Genomic DNA, 21749 nt, shown 5'->3' with positions numbered 1-21749 from the left:
CAGCACAAAGTGTGGGGAATAGCAGGATGGGCTGAAGCACACGGCCAACACTGACCAGTCTGACAGGAGGTTTGATTAGGACAATCAAACAGCACATTCCAAAGCTGCCAGCAAGCACTGCAAGTTCCCCTGACTGGTGCCCAAAGCTGAAGGAGCACCCTGCTCTCTGAACCAGAAACAAAAGGCAAGCTCTGAGCCCGTGTGCCAGGAGCAGGGGCAAGGAAGGCAGAGAGAGAGAGAACAGAGAGGGCTTGCCACTCAAATCCTCATTCACAAAAAGCCACTTGCAAAGTTGGTGGCATGTTCCCAACAAGCAGGTGGGTTTGTACATCTGGCTGCTGGCAGCTGTGAGACAGCCAGCTTCACAAACAAGGGTTCCCTGAGTGGGACGACAGAAGCCATCAGAAATGCTCCTGTTCTGTGCTCAGAGCCTACGAGGTTTTGCCCCTGTTCTCATGCTGCCAGCAGCTGCTCAGCCACCTCAAACACGTTCTTTGGAAGAAGCTGCATTTCTTTCTCTGCTGCCAGGAGCAGCACCCACAGTTCAGAACAGGTGCCAATACACGTAGCCATGTCTTAGCAGCGTGGCACTTTTCAGTCCCCTAAATCTCACCTCATCCACGGCCTCCCTGCGACTCTAAGACTCAGCTTTCCAACCAGGTGGCACACAAGAGCCTGGTAACACTGAGACCATACATCCCCTGAACTCTAGGCAGAGCCACGCCAGCCATCCAGACACATGCAGGGAACAGCAGAAGGTAGGGACAGGGGGAAAGGGAATGAGAAAATGCTTTCCAATAAAGTTTACTAAGTAAACTTACACTGAATAGGGGATGAGGGACAAGAGGAGAAAAGCAGCATTACACGGCCCTACAAGCACTAACAGATCCTTCCCAATCAGAGGGAGGAACGCTGACTCAGCCAAAGCAAATACAACTCTGCTCCCAGCACTGGAAGGAAAACACCACCCTGAGAGGGGCCGCAGCACTGAAGCACCCTCCCTCTAGCCCATGTTCGTGCTTTCCTTCTTGGTTCAGATTTCCCCACGGGCTTCTGCACAAAGGACTTCCCCTTCCAGCAAAGCAGAGCTTTCACAGGCTGCCAGGCTCGTCTCCCACCCGTGGGACAGGCTCTGACACCTACTGGCTCTCCAAGAAGCAGCCATGTAAAAGCCTCCTCTCATTGACTGGCCTCACTCTGGCTGGCTACCAAAAACAAAGCTGGAAGAAGATCTTTAACTATCCAAGAAGGGGTAAGTCTTGCCAGGTGGCTTCCTCTGGGAAAGAGGTGAAACCTGCTATCGAATCAGTCACAAGAGGCCACTCAAATCCTGCTGCTGCTGCTCCAAGCTGCCTGCCACACGTCCACCTGGGAAAGCTGCTCACCACTAAATCCCTCCCAGTGGGAAAGTGCAAACACGACCCTTCCTGGCTCAAGGGCTGCATTCACTCTAGGATTGAGTGAGCTCAAACTCAAAGAAATGCATGAAACAGAGAAAAGAGTTCCAGATGGTTTTCCCAGCTGCAGGTTGTGCAGCTCAGGGAGTGCTGGGCTGACAGCAGCATGAGGCAGGCTGAAAGCTTTCCTTCTTGAAAGCCAATGCATGCAGGAGAATGGGGACAGCTCGATTGCCACACACTCTGGGAAACCAAACTTGAACAAATCATCTCCTTCCTTCAATGGGAGGTAAAAGGCACTTCAAAACTAAGTTGACAGTGTAAAAGTTTATCTTGGCGAGTAATAAAAACAAAGCAACACCCAGAAGGCCACAGCACTGTGCCTGTGGTTAGTTGATTGCCAAAACCCCCTCTCAAGTCTCTAAACTCCCCAAGAGCAATGCAACCTGGTGGCCACACAACACACTTCAGCTTCAAACTACACCCAAGCTCGTGAGTTGCTCTTCTCAAATGGATGTACCCTTTGGACCATGGCTTGCCTATTCCAAACTGGCCCCACAGCTAATAATTTAAACAGCCGAGCTCACCAAGCGCCCAAAACCATGACAACTGTGCCAAGAGCGTTAAAGAAATGGCTGCTGCCAGCAACAGAATCTCTTCCAGGTGCAGCACCTTCCTTTCCCTACCCCCCATGGGCTGTCTGTAACCTAACAAAGCAGAAACATTCTACTCCACGTCAACAGCATCTCTGAGCAAGCATCAGCAACCCCACCAAGCCTGGAAATAACAAATAGGCAGGCTAAGGCAGAAGAACTGATGGGAGAACAACTGGAGGAACAGACATGGGGGAAACAAGGAAAGTTACAAGGGAGAAAGGAAGCTTCCTGCAAGCACCAAGTACACTTTCTTCCACAAGGAAACGTTCCTGCTCATTTTCAGTCTGCTTTTCATCTTCTGTGCTCTTATCCCTGGGAATATGAATAATCAGCACAGAGTCATGTTCTTCAGACCGCAGGACTCTGAGAGCAACGCCTGTTTCCCTGACAGACAGCACTCACCAGGGTGCAATGCACAGGGATTGCTTCACATGGTCTTTGTGGCTCCAGCAAAAGCCTCCTCACAGCTTCACCTCAAATAACTGTTTGTTAACCTGGTTCTTCGGTTGAAAAGGACACCGGGGTGCTCCAAAGGAACAGCCTCTCAGAGAAGGAGAAAGGAACCCTACTGGTTTGCTACACCCCTTTTGCTTACTGAGCATCTGAATCTTAATGGGACACACTTCCCCATAAAAACCCCACGAGTCCCACTCACAAAACGCCACACACTCGTCCCTGGATCCCACGACAACAAATCCGACCCTTACTGCTGCAAGCGTTATACCCCAGTACCTTCCATCTTGTACAAGCTCTGGGGAGCACTCCCAGTCTACACTTAGCTCAGCCTACAGCAACACACCTACAAGAACCTGCTAGTGAGACTCTGGCTGTTAGGAGATGAAAAAGGAAGGAGGAGGGAAGAGAAGGGGAAGGTCACACTTGCCAAAACGAGCGATCTGCTTTGTGGCTGCACACCTGGGGTTTGTTTGGAAGCAGAAGGAACAGAGTTGCATCACTTTCCCTCCCAAGCACCTTCTGCTCTGATCCCCTGCGTCTGCAGTTGACCAGGAGGCTGAGGTTAGGCTATTTGGTAACGGATTTGGTAACAGATTTACCTGTGTTTCCTTTTCTTCTTTCTGGGGGGAGTATCAACATCTTCAGCAGGGACTGGAGCAATGATACTAGACTCCTTTACTCTAAACTCATACACCTAACAAGAGACACCACAACATCCACGATAAATCTCTCACCAGTAGAAAGTTGCTTATGTTTTGGTTAGTACGAGTCCCTGCAGCCAACAGCTTACAGATAACACCCAGCCATGGCCTCGTTCCAATACATTTGAAGCTGATGGTTTGCACCATTTAAGAACAGTCTAATTTCAGCTAAATTTACAGGAGCTTTATAAACAGCTTTAAAACTAGTCTGTGTACGTTTCTGTGGCACGAATTCTGGCTCACAGCATTCTTGGGAAAAGCAGGAAAACAAATCCATTTTCCCTTCTAGTAACCAGCAGCTGTACTTCACTGTTACGAGCAAAAAGCCATCAAGCCTCAGTAAGCAGCTTCCCTCCTTACCTGCCGGCACGTCTTGGTCCCAATCAGCCTGGCAATTGCACAGAAGTTGTCATAGTAGGTGCCAATGAGGACTCTGAACATGGAGGCTTCTGCACCACTCCATTCCACGTTCTCCGGAGGCTCAATATTTGGCTTCATCTTTATGGGTGTTTGACACCTGGAGTTTGCCTCTGGAAGGAGTGATGGAGAGTCTGGGTCAATGCAAGGCTGCCTAGCACAGCTCCCATGCAGCCCTGAGGAACTATCACCTCTACTTACAAATACCCCAGGTTTTTGGTCATCGAATCACAGGATGGTGGGGTTGGAAGGGACCTTTAGAGCTCATCCAGTCCAACCCCCTGCAGAAGCAGGGTCACCTAGATCAGGTCACATAGGAACATGTCCAGGGGGGTCTTGAAGCCCTCCAAGGAAGGAGCCTCCACAACTCCTCTGGGCAGCCTGTGCCAGGGCTCCCTCACCCTCTCTTTTCTCTTATGTTTAAGTGGAACTTTTTGTGTTCCAGCTTCATCCCATCACCCCTTGTCCTGTTGCTGGCTACTATAGAAAAGAGGGATGTCCCAACCTCCTGACACCCACCAGTGAGATATTTGTCAGTATTAATGAGATCCCCCCTCAGTCTCCTCTCCTCCAGACTAAACAGCCCCAGTTCCTGCAGCCTTTCCTCGTATGAAAGATGTTCCAGTCCCCTGATCATCTTGGTGTCCCTGCACTGGCCTCTCTCCAGCAGTTCCCTGTCCCTCTTGAGCTGAGGAGCCCAGAACTGGACACAGGACTCCAGATGAGGCCTCACCAGGGCAGAGCAGAGGGCAGAACCGCCCTTGACCTGCTGCCCACACTCTTCTTGATGCATCTCAGGATGCCATTGGCTTCTTGGCCATGAGGGCACATTGCTGCTCATGGGCAGTTTATAATCAACCAGCACTCCCAGGTGTGTGTCTGTCATCCAGACCTTGTCATCCTTGTTCTCTAAACTGCCACAACAAACCCTCACTTCTCACCCCCTCGCTGGGAACTTACACACGAGCAGCGATTGCAATTAGAGCATCTTCACCTGCAGCCAGGAACTGACACAACCTGATGTTTCAGCCCCGTGAGGGGTCCTAGCTGATCGCTCTGCTGATCTAGCTGACCTAGCTGATCTAGCTGATGGCTGTGCTAAGCCCCCGTGGCCCTGCCTCCGCTCCGAAGCCGGGCAGCTGCTCAGGGCATCTCCTTACCGGAGGAACTGGACGTCTCGTCTTTCTTCTCCTCCTCCTCCTTGTCGTTGCTCTCGCCGCCGGTCTCGGTCCCCGCCTCCCTGTCGCTGTCGGTGTCCTTGCACTCCAGGACGTTGATGGTGGGCGTGCTGGGCCTGCTGGTGTTGTTGGGCAGCCTCCCTCGCCGGCGCCCGCCCGGCCGCTTCGGGGGGGTTTTGATGCGCTCCGCCGTCAGGGCGGCCGCAAACTCCTTTGCGCCCTCCTAAAGGCAAGAGGGGAGAGCTGCCGGGAGCGAGGCCCCACGCGCTGCCAGCCCTGCTCGGGGCCGTGGCCCGGGCGCCCGAGCTCCAGCCCCGCGTGCGCCGGCCGCCCGCACGGACCCCGCGGCGCTGTCGGGGAATACACCCCCCGTGGACACTGCTGGCGGCGTCTCAGTGCCACTGTCACCGTCTGCCCAGTCAAAAGCCAGTCAGCAGTAAATTGATGGGGGTGGGGAAAGAAAGAACTTCCCACAGAGAACACCCTTCAAAGCACACGTGGCACTGGAACCACACGTGGCACTGGAACCACGCGTGCCTTGCAGTTCAGGACGGGCAGTCACCCGTGACCTGCTGGGAAGGGCCATGACCAGCTGGGGCAGCTCTCTTTTTAATAGTGAAATTACACAGTTTCTCACATTAAAACAAATGGGGAGGGAGATATGAGAGAAATTTGCAGCTGGAGGGACCCCAAAGCCGTGGAGCCGTGGGGCTGAGGGACAGGGGTTAGGGGTGGCCGTGGCAGTGCTGGGGGAATGAGCGCACTCAAAGGGCTGCCCCAACCTCAACAACTCACTCATTCTGTAACTGAGCTAAAAACTATTCCCACTTGGACTTTCACTTGATGATTGGAAGCTGACTCTTTTCTTCTGCACAAACTGGAGGCAACAGCCTTGTCTGCAGGAGGCCCACAAGTACACACGCTGCCACCGACCCAGCCCGTCCTCGCACTGCACTAGCTGAGCTCCAAGGTGTGAAATCCCTTACCAGGTGTTGATAGCAGTGAGGTCCACAGGGCTTATTATCTAATGCTGTTTCTGTGTTCTTCCGTTTGTAAGTGTTGGGAGTTGCATGGAATGCTGTTGGATCAAAACATCACATCTGTGAGTTTTAACAGAGAAGCTACATTAAAAGTCTAACCTCAGACAGTATCCAAAACATGAGGTTTACCTTTATAATAGCACAGTAAGTGATAACCCTGGCCCAGGCTGCCCAGGGAGGGTGTGGAGGCTCCTTCTCAGGAGGTTTCCAACCCCACCTGGACACGTTCCTGTGCCCCCTGAGCCAGGGGAACCTGCTGGAGCAGGGGCTGGGGCTGCAGCAGCTCTGCAGGGCCCTTGCAGCCCTCACCATACTCTGGTTCTATGATGAAAGCCACACAATAAACCCCACCTAGTGTCACTTGACTTACCACTTGACTACACAGAGACAGCACATGGCCAAGTTGTGCAGATGCCCACTTACACCATGTTTGTTTCATGTCCTGAGGAAGCCTTGCTCTATCTCCCTTCCCAGCAAACAGAAGGGACTGCTTCCATTACCACATTAAACAGAATTGCTCAGGGATTTTCCTACTAGTGCCTGACTCTCTATCCCTAAGATTCAGGTGTTCAGCTTCCACCTTTTCAGAAAGCCCACCCCCCAAATGCTGCAAAGGTAATGGTCACACTGCTCACTCCTGTTAGTGAGGAGGACACTGGAGCGTTTTTAGCCTACCAACACTCTAGCTAAGCTGGCAGGGGAGTTCGGTTCCTGTCTCACAGCTGCAGGGGAAAAGTAAGTTAGCATCACACAGATGTTGTGGGTCAGAGCAAGCCCAGCTGAAGTGTCTGCTCATGTACCCCAAAGGCTCCACACAGCTCCACGGGAGCTGCAGGACACTGACCTGGGTGTGTTACAGATGCAACATGAGCACCTTGGTAAGGGGATGGCTGAGTTTCCTGCCCTTTCATTTTGCCAGAGCTCTCCCCAGTGCAGTCCCTGCCTCCCAGCAGGATGTTTGCAGAGAGACTGCTTCTCTTCCCAGTTTTGCTGGAAGTCTGGGGAACCCTTCCATATCACAGAAGCCAGACTCTCAAGGGCTGGAAGGGACCTGGAAAGCTCATCCAGTGCAACCCCCCTGCCAGAGCAGCACCACCTAGAGCAGGGCACACAGGAGCCCATCCAGCTGGGTTGGGATGGCTCCAGAGAAGGAGCCTCCACAGCTCATCTGGGCAGCCCCTGCCAGTGCTCCCTCACCTCAACAGGGAACAAGCTTGTCCTTGTGTTTCTTCTGCAAGGAGCAGAACACGGAGAATGCACCCAAGACTTGCAGAAAAGCCTCCTCAGTGCTGGCTGGCTGTTTCCTGACACTCCTCCAAGGCCTGTCTGAAAAGGCACCATTCCCAAGCACTGCAGAAGCACTCATGCTGCAGTTACACTCGGGCAACTCTAACCTACACTCCAGTTTTTCAACCTCCAGTGAATAAAAGTGCTTATATTCAAAACAAAAGGAGAAATCCCTCCCATCTTACCCATACCAATCCATAAAGGCTGCTCCAATCCCACACCACACACATCCTTCTCCAACAAGCCACAGGCTTTCCTGCTCAACCTATCCCTAGACTGTGCACGAGGCTTTTCTCTGCAACACTCCACTCCAGGACTGAGCTTTTGAAGTGGGGTTCCTTCCCTTTTAAAGGCTGTGGGCAGAGTTCACATATGTCTTCCCAAAGTGTTTGATCACTTCAGTGATCTGGTTTGCAGCACAGCTCCACAAGCACTTGCTAAGTGACCAGGGGGGTGAGCTCTAAAGAGAGCTTCTCTGCTGAAACCATTCCATCTTGGAACCATGAGGTGTGCTGGGAATCAAGAGCAACTCTATCCTGCCATGCCCATATTAATGGCAGCACCACGTGAGAACCTCAGGGGAGCAATGTATTCTCCCAAGGCTTTCTTAAAAGGGTACAAACAGCATAAGAGTGTCACTAATTAAACATTGCATCACTTCCTCCAGAGAAATATACAATGTGTAAGCCTGGAAATGCACAAAAGCTTCAGTTTCCCACATATGGATGTAAAGATGTGTAAATGATTTACAAGCCAGTAAGGAATGTAACTGATGCATACTGCTGCTCCCAGCACTCCTTCCCCCACCTTCCAGTTAAAAGCTTCTATGTGGTATGGCCCCTCTCATGTGTCACACACCCTCAGAGTGTTCATACAACCTGCAGGTAAAATACATCAGGTAACAAAGAGAGCTCACAACTTCATGCCATTTAGTCCATCCTTTAAGAAACAATGCTGAGGTGGGAGCCTCTCGCCCAAAGGCAGAGGGGAAACCCCCCCCATGTTTCAACAGTGCCTCTTTACCCCTGCACTATTTAGGGTTTGGGGTCTTTTCACCTGTTTCACCTTCCTTCATGCTACAAGGAAGGTAACTGCATCAATGCCAAAGCACAGGACAAGCTTTGCCAGCCGTGATTCCCCGTCAGCCTGCTGCAACACACTCCAAACTGACCCTTTTTCTCTTCACTTGCAAACCCTTCTCTGGTAAGTTCTTCTGTGGCACATCCTAAAAGCAGCATTTATTCTGTTCTAGATTGTTCCTTCCTTGACTGGAGGAAAGCACTGAGTTTGTGATGAAGTGAAACAAACCAACCTTTGACTTCTGAAAGCAGCGAGACCTCCAGAACACACCCTATCTGACATCCCATATTTGAATCCTTCCTGTGTCCTACCAGCTCAAACCCACCCAACGTGGCACAGCGCCAACAGCAGCCAGGATCTACCCCTGCTGCAGCCAGGGGCTTTTATGGGGAAGGCTTGTTACAAAGAAAGGAACCAGGACAAGGATAAACCAGATTGCACAGCTGTGCCATGAACCTTGCAAACATCAGGAGCAATTGTGTCAAAAATCAAGGTGTGCTTTGCACATTTACCTAACTGAACCCCATGGTTCTTCAACAAGTTCCTCAAGCAAGTCTGAAAGTGCTTCACTGACATGACTTCTGCCTTTGAGATCTGCTTTATGACCTGTCTCATCCCCAACGGGCTGGAGCCTCCTCATTTTTACAGCACGTGAAAGTACACAGGCAACACTTGAGCCTCAAATGTACATTTGCTTCCCAGTCAAGCTATTTGGGAAATTCTCCCTACCTGATGTTTTTCCTTCAGGCACAATCCCTTGCTGTCAGCAAATGAAGGCGGAACACAAGTGTTTTCAGTACTGTCACCACCTGCACATAAAGGGATGGCCAGGTCGGCACGGGGCCTTGACACATGCAAAGCCTAACCATAACTTTTCCGATATTTAACCCAAAAAGCTGTGAGACTCCACGAAATACAGCTCAGAAATGGAATCTAAGAGGGGGAATTACCAAATCAAAACTGGATCTAAGAGGATTGCTGGGTTCGGTTTGGTTTTTGCCACTCTCTGTGTCATCTCCAGAGATTCGTGCCTCTCCAAGGACCAATGTGATCGCTGCAGCCCACCATGGCACCACAGTAATCCATCAAAAACGCCCTGTGCAGAAGCCAGGGCATTGCCCTCTAGTGCCTGGCAACTGCATGAAGTGGAACACCGAGGCAACTGATAGCAGAGGTGTTAATCATCTGGTTTTAAAGCTCAGTTGTTGCAGAGACACTGGCAATGGCTAGTGCAGCTTCCCAATAACCAGCCAGGTCTTTTTTTTGATGAGTTACTCATTCCCAGCAATGAATCTGATGGATTTTGACCAACAGTCTTGAAATCTCCCAGAAAGCAAAGCAGTCATACAGCTCATACAGCTGACCCTCTTGGTTCTGAGCGGACAGACAGGCAGGCAGACGGACACACGGAGCACAGGCCTCTTCTGTGGTGGTACTACAGACAAAAGCAGCAGGAAGCAATGCATCCAAAGCAGTGACCAGTCGTTGCAGAGGTGGGATCTGGGTATGTCTTCAGGGAACAGTGACTGAAGGAAGCATCAGCTGCCACAGCCAGTGTCCAGCCTGGAGGTTTCACAGTGAATGTGTCCATCGAGCTTCAGGAGAGCTTGTTGCAACCATCAGGTATCAAATATTTAACCCCTGACAGTGCTGCATAAGCTGCCATGAAAAGCATTGTCATAACCAGCAGCTTCAGGCTTCATCTTGACACAGAGGTACATCTTGAATGGCTCCACAGCACAAGGGTTATTCTTCCTTCTTTCTGCCACGGCCCCAAACACCTGAAGAGATGACTGAAACATTTGTGCCTCTCTAAGTACAGGGCATGGTTTAAAATGAAGCCTTGGACACACACCCCTTTGGAAAGAGGGCAGACTTGTAATCAAAACTCACCAGCCACCAGAACATGGCCAGTCTTTTAGCACAAACACCTCATCTTCCCTCTGCAGGTTGTGAGGGCAGAGAAAGGGGGCACGACTCTGGGCTTAAAGGACACTGCTAACGTGAGCACCGAGGTCCTTCAGCTCATCAGCACCTTCACTCCGGACTGTCACTGCCTGAACCTGGCACTTGGCACATCAGAACGAAGCTCACTCTGACCCATCCCTCACAGCACTGAGAGCAGGCTCAGAGCTGGTGCCTCAGGACAGGGGGCCCGTGACACCAGGCTCCCCAGAGCAGTGGGTACCGGGATGTGCTCTGTGGGTGCTTTCAGTAGCAACAGCCTGCAAGCATTTCTCTATAAACTACGTCAGTAATCACACAGATGTGTGTTTCAGAGGAGCCTGTATCTTCACTGGAGAACTCCCACAAGTCTACTCAAATTAGGGAGAAAAACGGCCCAAAACTGGAGCTACAATCTCCCAGGGTGCTACTGTTTGTTCTCACTATGTCTGGACAGTGCCTTGTTGACTTTAAACCCAAAATCCTTTTGAGGAAGAAAAGCCAGACTGGCAGCTGATCTCCCTGCTACACCACTGAGTGTGGAGAGCCCACAAACCCACTGGCAGAGGAACGGCTTTGCCAAGGGGGCACGTACAGCTTCCCTGCCCTGTGCTCCAGCCTCCGGCTGCACGCAGCGCTCCCTGGCACGAGGCTGCCAGGCAACTGAGATACTCACACACAGAACCTGCAGCTTCACAGAAGACACCGTGTTGAAGCTGCTGAACACAGCAGCAGCTCTGCCTGCAGGATCTCACCCCCCTTAACCATTATTCACAAGTAAGGACTCCTCTCTGTGTACCTTTGGGCAAAGCCTGCCAACAGAATGCGAGGAGAAAGCAAAACCAACAGACCCAGCTCCAGGAGCCACAAATACTAACGAAGCACAGGGCAGAAGCTTCCTTCCCCCCTCCCACCACCGCCTGACAACAACTCCAGCTCCCCCTCACACCGAAAGGCAATCCAGGGGTGCCAAGGAGCAGCAGCGCCGTGTTCAGCCTCGAGTGTGAAGCGCAAACACGGGCGGATGGCGGGTGCTGGATGAGGAGCTGCTGGCAAGCACGGAGAGCTCCAGATGAACGTGTGTGCAACACTCACAGTGCAACATGCAAATGAACAGCACGTTCAAGAGAGAAAATTCATTCAAAAGAGGGCATCAGAGCATTCGGCTACAAGCCAAACCCACTTTGTATCTCACTGTTAGGTTCCCCTTTGCATTTGACTCTGTTCTCGCAGACAGAACTGTCTCAAGTAGCACTTCAGAATCTCTCTCAGTCTTCACACTTTGCAAATGGAAACTAACATAATTGCTAATGCTTGTTAAATAAATCCTTACCCAAAAGCATGAGGACACATGAAAGCAATTCAGTGCAAAGGACATCACAATTCCTAACACTCAGCTGTCTGAGACAATTACTCAAATCACCAGGTACAAGTCACGTGGCGAGAAAGTAACCTGACAGAATAAAAGACAAAACTGCTCATGGACATTCGCTCTCCCTGCTGGAAAGTGAGGTCAGTCTGATGAACAACCAGCTATTTGGCTGGAGAAATATATTCATCTCCATGCCCAAACCAAGCCAGAGTAACACAGAAGCAGCAGCAGGAAACTGTGTCGTTCTCTTAAAGACTATAAAAACAGCAGTAGCGTTGTCCCAAGACAGGAATGCTTTATGAACTCCTGCATGCAAAAGGACAACAAACTCCCCCAAACAGGTGCACGTGGTTCTTTCAGGTACAGGATTCACTGCAAACAGATAGCAACGTGGACAAGCTGTTCTCCTAAGCTTCAGCGATATTCCTGGTCTCCCTTTCTCCCCCTCATTCCTTCCTTCCTTATCACCTCTTATGGTGCTTTCAAGTTTCTCAACTTGCTAAAAAGATGCAGCCAGGTGCAGAGCAGCTGTACTTACGATGCAAGAAGCAATCGTATTTGAAGCAGCGCCTGCAGAAGAGCGTGTGGAACGAGTGCAGGCTCTGCTCCCTCTGAACCGACTTGGCGTTTGGTCCGTCGATGTTTGGGGTGCACTCGGGAGGAAGAGCTCCAGGAAGCTGCTGTTCAGTGAGCTCTTTGTACCTTAAGAAAGAAACATGAGTAACTTCTTCAGTATATGGGTCATATTTGCTGTTTGCAGTGTCATTCTACACTTGGGGTGACACGTGTACAACACTAAGATGTGCCAGCTAGAAAGGTCAGTCTGTCAGTGAGGCAGCAAGCTATTCACTCCATAACTCATTAACACACACAGAAAAGTGGCTAGGAAAGAATGCATTTCTCTTCTGGACCATTGTCTTCTCATACATATTACTCACTAACTCCAAAAAGACTGGATTGTTTTTTAAACAGAAGCTTTTCTTTTGCCACCTCAAATAAACCCCAGCACAGGCTATTAAATATATGCCAGCAGCCACTTTCCAATAGCTGGAAGGAAGGCTAAGCCTGGCTCAGTTGGTGGGAACTGCCACTGCCCTGCACCTCTCACTTGCAGAGGTTGCCACAGAATGAAGCTGTGAGGGGAACCACTCCCAAGCAACAAACCGGGTCAAGGGATCTTTGCTTCATAAAGCAACACAGCAACGTGTCCTTTCTTACTTCTCTTTCAACTCTTCTGCTGTACCCTTGTCTGGAAACATGGAGGAAATGGCTTCAAAGATCTTGTCAGAAGGGAATCTCCGAGGTGGGTGACTTTCCTTCTCTGTCAAAGAAGCAGAACGTTTGGAAAACAGCAACAACAACAACTTGTATTTCTGCTCCTTTGCTACTTCAAGGTGTTCAGAGAAAGGGCAACTTCACCAAAACCCTAATGGAAGAGAGAAGCCAAGGGGTTTATTTCTAAATCACAGACAAACTGCACTGAGTGATCTTTCCTCTGCTAGCAAAATTGGGAGGAACCACTGTTTCACCAGCAGATGGAGATGGCAATTCAGAGCTCTGCCTGCATTTCGTTGGTCTGAGGAGCACCAAGGCATTTATTAGAGACACCCAACTGGGGTTTGGTGCATTTGATTGTCTCAGTGCGCAGACAAACAAAAACTGGCAAAAGCACCCGTTGTAGTGTCCTCTGTACAGCTCTTCAACTAAATGGCAAAGGAAATGATGAAGAAAATGATGCTACTTTAGACCTGAAAACTACCAGGCAGAAGGGTTGGAACAAATTTATCGAGTGATTAAAGACAAAGGCTTTTTGGCGTTGACTTTGTAAAGCCTGCAGGCAGACATACCCATCCTGGCACCTTCCCGATCTTTCTGCTTGTCATCTCTCTCATCAGGATTGTCATCTCCATCATCATCATCTTCATCATCACTATATTGACCAAGTGCATTGACCAGCTCAACAAATATCTCATCATTGATAAATCCACATTCTGAAATTCAGCAAAATTGGGAGTGAACAGAAAAGCACAAGGTGCACACGAAGCTTTTTTCCATCCTCCCCATACTTGAATTCAATCATGGCGAGTGCTGTAGTTTTTCAAAGCCAGTTTGGTATTTTTCCCCTCTTAGTTCCAATGTACACACTGAGAGGAGTTAAAAATATCCAGTATCAGCTCCTTGGGGCTGACAACAGGGAAAGGGACGAGGCAACGTGTGGAAATGCGGACGTAAATCAGTTCCCCTTCCTTGGAAGACACAGGAATTACTTACTAGCTAGATTAATTTAAGGGATTTTATGCCAGAATCCCAGTTTCAACACAGTGGGGTTAAGCCAGCCCAGGATTGCATGCAAATGGTTTCTGAAGCTATCCCTGCAGCTAGGCAATCTCCAGAGGCTTTTGGTTGGGAGCTGCACAGCATCCACCTCCCTGCCACAGACCCCACTGATGAAAGACAAAAGAATACAGGTGATACAAAAAGGTCCCAGAGAAAGCTGAAGGACAGGGTGGTGCATATATCTGCTTATTAGCTCATATCCTGCTGTGCAATTCAGAGGGCAGCACAGACAGGCAATAAGGCATTTCTGCAGAGAGGAAAACTGGAGTTAGTGTTAACAGAGACTGCTGCTGTCTTCCAAAACATAACCATGGACTGTGTGGGTACTGAAAGTGCTTATCACCATCCTTTAAACCCGGGCTGGATCTCAAACCATACCTTGAAGGAAACTACTATTCTTACGCAGACAATCACACAGACAGGTACCTGGTTTGGATGTTTTAAACAGAACTCCTCATACACACACAGGTAGCTGGAATTTCCCTCCCAAATTGCAATTACAGAGCCAGGTGTCAATGCTGGCTCCTGCACGGGAATGCCTCTGGGTTGCAGATTCCCACGGCATTTGCATTTAATTACAGTCACACGAGAACACGAGTTAGTTATTGGGAGACTAAGAAACCATCTTTCTACCTCCAGTGCAGGCTCTAGAAGGCCCTGTAGTGACAGTAATTGCCATCATAAGCTTGGAGCTCAAGATGGCAAAACGGGATTAATTTTACAGCAAGACTCATTCAATAATAAACTCAATCAATAAGAGAAGACATTTACTGGTCATGTCACCATTTTGACATAAGCAGCTCCCTGACAAGGATGTCAGCAACCAGTACATCTGTACAAATACCCAAAGGCAAAACCCAGTGAAACATTTCATGTCCCTCATGAAATATACAGGCAGTAGCTATCCTGAGGACATTAAAAACATCCCTGGCAAGGACCGAGCAGCACTTCTCATGGAAGGGCGGGCTTCACCCTCCCCAGTGGCACACAACACACTCAGAAATGCAGTTCTCTCCCAGCCACTCCAGCACTAACAGCAACACAACCAACTTAAAGAAATGATTCCCCATCATTTAGGTGGAGGGGGAGAGCAGAGTAGGCAGAGGAACCTTCACAGCTGCCAAGGTCAGCTGTGTAAACCAGCTTCCAGTGGGCACACAGGGCAAGGGAAAGGTCGCTACACCTCACTGAGACTTCAGCAACCTAAGGGCCAGGTGCCATCACAGGCAGTCCAGCTCCCACACAACATCAGAGGTAAATAATGCAAATGTACAGGGTACCAACAGCAGACAACTTTGCTTCATAGGTCAGCTTATGGAGAAGATGTTGTAAAACAGCTAAGGATTGCCTTAAAGAGAAAAAACCCCAACCCCAGGCACTGCCATTGTTAGCTTTGCACACTTGTGCTGCCGCTTTCAGCTGGGCAGGACACACACAGAGACATTACACTGCGTATTCCAAAGCTCTAAGCATAAAATCGAAGACCAAGAACTTGTCCAGGTTGCCCCTAGGCATTATGGTGAATCACTACAAGGCCAAGGGAAAAGTTCACCTTCCATTTCTTGGTACCACCACTTGAGCACTTTGCAGCCTTGGCAAAACGCAAAGCAATTTCCTTCAATAAGGACGTCTGTGAGGCTCAATGTTTACACAAGGCAGGGGTTCTAGAGATAGCACTGTAACACTCACACATTGGGCCTTAACAAGCAACACTGACACCAATTATTTAGGTAGGAAGAAGTGATTAGTGTACCTGAGTGCTTGGGCTCACCTCTGTCTCCATGCACCTTCCCATCATAGTTCTTGATCAGCTCTTCAATAAAGGTACCATCCTGGTCAAGCACTTCATCTCCCATATATGGAATGTTATGTAACACAGTTTCATCCTCTACCTGGTAACGACAGTTTGAATCAACCAGTTCTCAGCTGTGCTCTCCTGCATTGCTACTGTCCCCATCTGCAAGAGTGTGGCTGTCACACCCAGCTAGCTGCCCTCACTGCCTCAGCACACTCACAGCTAACAGCTACAACAAGCCCCTCATCCTCCTTCAACCGTGCAAACACACTAAGCTCCCCAGCTTGGGAAGTTTGCCTTGGCCAAGTTCATCCTCCCTTCCCTGCTCCTCTTCCTCACTCATGTGCACTGGAGACCACCCCTTGGTTGCTTTGCCAGAGATAAGGAAATGCGATGCAAAGAGACTCTAAACTGAAGCTGTCTGAACATCGAGCCCTGAGACAGGCCTCCTGACTTCAGCTCAGCTTCACCGTCACTAGTTTCTGTCTGCATGTGGACTAAAAGGATTAACACTGCCATGTTCCATCAGTAGAACCTGGGGAGATGGACTCTCAGCTCTATCTCCCAGTACCACAGAAGAATCTTCAGTTAAGGAAACACGTAAACTCGTCTGCTGAACACGATTCTGCAGCAGTGCAAAGTATCCAAACCCTGAGGAACCGAGAGCAAGGAGAAAGAGCTGTGCAACAGCTTTGTAGGTATCCTGCTACACTGGTTGTTCAAATCACCTTGCTACGACTGTTACTATAACAGCCAGTCAGCAAAGGTGATCACATGCACAGCCATGTCACAAGGGCTTGTGAGAAGCTAAGATGTGAAACACCCACATCAGAAATCTGAGGTTTAGGCTTCTGCATGCAGTGAAGCTGATGAGAAGGCAAAGCTACACTCCACTGCTAGGTAAGAATGACCATGGTGTGGAGGGACCACTCCAGGATTAAGCTCTCTTTAACTGCCAGAATCACTGTGCTGCTGCAGGCCCGCTGGTCAATTGCCTGACAGATATTCAGAACCCTCAGAAAACACTTCTCCTTGCACTAATTATAAGCTTCCAAATTTAGATGCCCTACGTGACAACTGGTCACCCGAGTTAATTACACTTCGGGTCGCTTTGCAGCAAGGCTTGAGAGATGCTTGGGTTCACTCAGGACAGAGGTTTAGTTTGCCATCACTTACTCCTAGTTTTCCAAACCATTATTGCTGCCTTATTGCTAATACCAAAAAAACCCCTTTTTGCTTGTTTGTTTCCCAGATTATCCCCTCACTTTTCTCAAGACATTTCTCCTCCCAGCACTTTTGTAAACTCACCATAAAATTTTGTTGAAGGGGAGACCAAGAATACATTATAGGAACAGAAGCAACGGCGTTGAGAGTCTTCAGAGGGATGACTTGCTTTGGGAAATCTATGTCGCTGGTAACGGAGCACTGAAACAAGAGGAGGACGTTACACTTGCACCCCAACAGCAGAAACAAGAAGTAAAGCAGTAAGTCATACAACACTCTAACGTGCAAAATTCAAAGTGTTTCTCAAAATTAGCTACATCAGCCTTCAAAACCACGTCAGATCTTTAGGGCATAACAGTAAGAACAGGTTTAGCAGGAAAAGAGACACAAGAATTACTGTAAGTCAATACATCTGTTAAGGGATCACAATAGTGTTTCCTCACTCATTACTAAGTAGCTGTGAGACTATTTTACTGAGACTATTCAACCTACCATATAAATCGTGTTTGGTACCTCAAAACAGACTTAGTACCTGTTGCTGCTGCTGCACTGATGTTAAGAGTATTTACCCAAGGCAGAGGCACAACTGAATTCCCCTGGCTTCAGATCAGTAGGTTACAGAAATCATATATTATTTATGTTAAAAACAAAACAAACCAACTCTAATGACAGCAAGATACAGACACAGATCTTGTCGATTCCTGCCCTGTTCCCCATTATTGTCTGTTTTCCCTTATCCTGTCCTCAAGCCTTTCATTATGCTCACTGCTTACAACAGACAAACGAAAGTTAACTCTTAAGATGCAGCTCTGGGCATGTCCAGGAGTTTTTCAGCTACAGGACTATTTATTCTGAGCTTCAGAGGTTGATGTAGCCTCCAAAAGATAAACATGCCACGGAAATACAGACAGCTTCTAAGTTACTGTTCAACAGTTTACAGATACAGAATCAACTTCTCTCAAATATTTGGAGCAGTATGAAGAGCTCTGGGAAAAAAAAAGGTTACAAACAGAAGCAGAGAGGAATATACAAAGCCAGGGAGAGTATGACAAACTGCAGGGAGGTAACACAAAGTTTAGAACGGCTGTCATAGCTACCTGAAAGGAAAAAGGGAAGTGGAGACAAAAGATCTTTCTCCTTTCCAGAAGGGAAAGATGAACAGAGCTTCACATTTCTAAAGAAATACACAAAGTAATGTAACAAACAGTATACAGAGGCAGCATCCAGCAGTGACACAAGCCAGAGTGATGGACTGACTACATCTGCAGCAGATGAAGTTAGATGAACGCTGTGTACACCCCCTGTCCTGTGGCAGCGCTTTCTGCCCGTGTCAGGTTCATGGGACACTTTCTAGCTAGCTGCCCTCTGCCATCGTTGGCCACTTTCTTAAAGAAAAAACCCACAAAGGTAGGAAAACAATTACTTTTCTCTTTGGAATTAGAAGTCTCAGGCTGACAAGTGAGCTATGTCCAAAGTACTCCAAGTGTTTGGTACCACATCTGAGGCACGCTGGCCCACTGCTTTGGCACGGAACACAGGTCAATGTTTACGAGGCCAGCACAGGGTGCAGGAGCATCTCTGGCTGGTGCTGACTGGACTAGCTGTTGGGGAACACCTACATCACCAGAGGTGCCCTGCAGTCTTCCCCAAACACATAAGGCTCTCAAAATCCTTACATCAGGTCACTAAACTTTAGCCAGTGTCCCATGCAACCCTGAATAAATCCAGTCTATTAGGAGAAAAGGATTTTAAAGCCGTGTTTTGAAGCCCCCACCAATTGTTTGGCTCGCTCCTCTCACTATAAATGATGGCAATCTTAAATCAAGCTTTAGAGTTCTGATTCATGAGGCAGACTGGCTTTGAATGCAGTAATTAGTGTGCTCTATCAACTCGGGCAGGAAATCAATGCAGGCAGGAAATTAACATAAAAGAGTAGTGAATCAAGCTAAAAAAAAGGAGAAAGAGGAACGGTGAGGAATGATCTTTAACTAAGAAAAAAGTGACAATTGGCTGTGTACCTGTGTCAGTTATGATCAGAAGTTCTGATCCTACAGTGCCATAATAGGGCTGTACATGAGTAATTGCATATTCACTCCTGTTGGCTGCTTGCAGCTGAACACGCATGCACACTGATGCACCCCTGACACAAACACCCCCAGCTCTCCAGGAACGTTTGAGGAAAAGGAAAATCCAACAAGTTTCCTTGAAGATAAAGTGTTTTCTTTGTTTTAACCTCTTCACAGCAAAGTCTTTTCATTTTCACCCTGCTGAGAAGGGTCAGCTTTTCAGATTGCTACACACGAAACAGCTACCAACGTGAGCAGCCAGTTGGGTGCTCGAGTTGCATCACACTCCTGGAAGCGTTTTTTTCCCCTAATTCAGTCTGCTTGTGCAACACAAGGCTGCATCAGCTCAACTCCCTTTAGAGCCTCTGTGGTTAAACGACTTATTAATTAAAGAAGACTCTGTCAAGTGGGTAAGTTCACAGTTGTCATGTGCTTTACCTCAGGAGGAGCCAAAGCAACCGCTCGCTTCTATCATCGGGGATCAGCTCCAGTAGGAGCAAGAGTGAACTCCCAGTGTCAGTGAGACAAAACGGCTCAATTAAAGGATGTTGAGAGACGATCCAAGCATTAGCAGAAGCAAAGAAGTTTCACTTTTGCATGTCCTTCAAAGCCAGGTAGGCAGCTATGCATTTGGTGCTTTCCAGAAGCCACACGATCAAAGTAATTAATAAACACATTCACTACAGAGACTCCTACAACAACGAGAGATATTTAGCTGCCAAGTCATGCCATGCTGGAAAAACAACAGAAAATGAACAACAGCCAACTTTCCAGTAATAAAACAAAGACGTGCTAACAACCTTGTAAGTGGAATTACCACAACACATGTTAACCAACCTCCCTGGTCCCGCGCAATGAGCTCACAGAAGTCATGATGTGAACAGGCTGGATCCTACGTTGTTTCCATTCTTGATTTAAGATTTCAGTTCTTTCCAGTATCTTCTGGCGATTGGAATTAAACATGCTCTAAAAATGAATCACAATTGCAAACGTCACAAGTCAATCCAAAGACCTCAAAGCCACTTGCTGGCATCTCAAAGCACTGCGACATCTGCCACAAAAATAAACAGAGCCAGGCAGGATTTTAAGAAGTCCTTGAAACCTTACACATGAGGTGTGTGTAAGTGAGGCTCAATATATAGTTGGCTATCCCTTTCTTTGACCCAAATTTGACCACAGTATCACATGCTAAATGGGAAGAGCAGGAGGCTAAAGAAGTTGCCCTACTTGCTGTCCACATTCTCTTCTGATAGTTAGCATGCCAAACCTATCACACCCGCTTCTAAAACCACAGAGTTCAGTTTCCAGCATGTTAACAAAGCGTTGAATGGAACTGTGATGGCAAGTGTGAACTGTAGGACACCTCGGCCATCAGCAGAGTGTGGATCTTGCACCACCCTCTAGGCAACAGGAGCAAAGGGTGACGTACCTTTACTTCATCCGCACGCCGGAACCTCTTGAGCTGCCTCAGTCTCATATATTCTGACTTCACACGTTTCCGCCAGCAAATTGGTCCCTTGTCAGATTTCTTCCCGGTTTGACCCATGATGATCCTGCAAGAGACAACAGCATGTTAGTATCCCCAAATGGGACACTGCTGCTTACACAGGTACCTAGGGGACAGACTTTCCTTTAATACCTTTCCCATCCAACTCCTTTAATTCCTTTCAGTCAATCACACAGCTGCAATAGCATCACAATCTGACAAAAACAACCCACTAAAAACCCCAACTGTACTTAAGAGACACGCTGGAAAATGGCCATTTTAATTACAAAGCAGTGGGACCATTCACATCTGCTTGAAGCACTTCTAGTGTCTCCCTGCAGAAAGGTACTGAATGCACCTAAAGGAGCGAAGCAGAACAAATCACCATTCCCGCTGCAAAGACACACACTGGCATCCTTGCAAGCAGCCTTCTAAGTTAACTTTGGGACAGCTATGTCTGTGGTAGACAAACCTTTCCCTCCTAGCAGGAGCCATCCTCTTCAGTAAGATACCAAGCCCTGGAATAGACTCCTGGAGTTGATTGCAAGTGCAGAGGTACAGTCCTCCTACTCAGCCACCCAAGTGCCAAAAGTTCTAGCAAGCCAGGCACAGAGAGCTCTGAAATAGCCAGAGACTTGGCTCTTTTCTCAAGTCTTCTACAACAACCCAGCCTGTCCAGCTGCCTGCAAACGGGAAGGAGATCCCACGTTTACTCGTCACTCTCCTGGCACCCAGTGCTTCACTTTCACGTTACAGGACCGCTGGCAATGAAGATGGTATTTTTGTGTTATAGTCCAAATGTGTTGCTGGAATCTGCCAATGTGCTCAGCATTTGTCAGAGTCACAGACTGTATGCTGTCACTGTGCTGGCAACGACTATTTTGACAGCACCCTGAAACAAAACCACTACATGGAAGGTTGGTTTCCTCTCAGGAGTTGCACCGTGACAACCTCCACCATTCGACCAAACAGCTCGAAATAGCATTCACAGTAGCTGTGGCAGACTGAAAGGCTGAAACATCCAGCTGCCCATGGTTAAGACATTCTCAAACAAGCATAATCAATTGGAGTGGAAACAGTTTCAGTCCTCTGTTCATCACGAGCAAATGCAAACAGAGGTGTCTTCTTCAGGCTGGAGCTGAACGCCCAGTGCTAGCTCCCCGTGCCCTGACAACCCTGGGTAAAGCTTTGTCCAAGTTATTGAAAGCTTTTTGCACCACCTTCAACAAGTTCTGAGTTTTATCAGGCTTTATGATGACTAGGAAGGGAATGAATACGGAGCCTGTTTATCCTCAACACTACACTTTCACTGA

At 48.5% G+C, this 21749-nt stretch overlaps 1 protein-coding gene across 3 annotated transcripts in view; it reads right to left on the bottom strand.

The window, feature by feature from the left end:
* EZH2 (enhancer of zeste 2 polycomb repressive complex 2 subunit) overlaps positions 1 to 21749 on the bottom strand; it is a 46820-nt gene that overhangs the window by 6010 nt on the left and 19061 nt on the right. Inside the window, exons 2-12 of one of the 3 annotated variants that reach the window (XM_061996380.1) lie at positions 20380 to 20503; positions 19788 to 19916; positions 16969 to 17085; positions 15637 to 15757; positions 13376 to 13519; positions 12747 to 12849; positions 12067 to 12230; positions 5792 to 5883; positions 4788 to 5028; positions 3571 to 3740; positions 3109 to 3203 (exon numbers count right to left, since the gene is read on the bottom strand). In XM_061996380.1, the coding sequence (XP_061852364.1) occupies positions 3109 to 3203; positions 3571 to 3740; positions 4788 to 5028; positions 5792 to 5883; positions 12067 to 12230; positions 12747 to 12849; positions 13376 to 13519; positions 15637 to 15757; positions 16969 to 17085; positions 19788 to 19916; positions 20380 to 20496 (1493 nt within the window). In that variant the 5' untranslated portion in view covers positions 20497 to 20503. The remainder of the gene's footprint in view (positions 1 to 3108; positions 3204 to 3570; positions 3741 to 4787; positions 5029 to 5791; positions 5884 to 12066; positions 12231 to 12746; positions 12850 to 13375; positions 13520 to 15636; positions 15758 to 16968; positions 17086 to 19787; positions 19917 to 20379; positions 20504 to 21749) is intronic. The other 2 variants (XM_061996381.1, XM_061996382.1) reach the window with 2 other exon arrangements.

This window comes from Colius striatus, chromosome 5, assembly GCF_028858725.1.
Source record: "Colius striatus isolate bColStr4 chromosome 5, bColStr4.1.hap1, whole genome shotgun sequence".
NCBI classification, from domain to species: domain Eukaryota; kingdom Metazoa; phylum Chordata; class Aves; order Coliiformes; family Coliidae; genus Colius; species Colius striatus.
The sequence above is the reverse complement of the archived record's forward strand: the minus strand, read 5'-3'. Positions and strand labels throughout refer to the sequence as shown.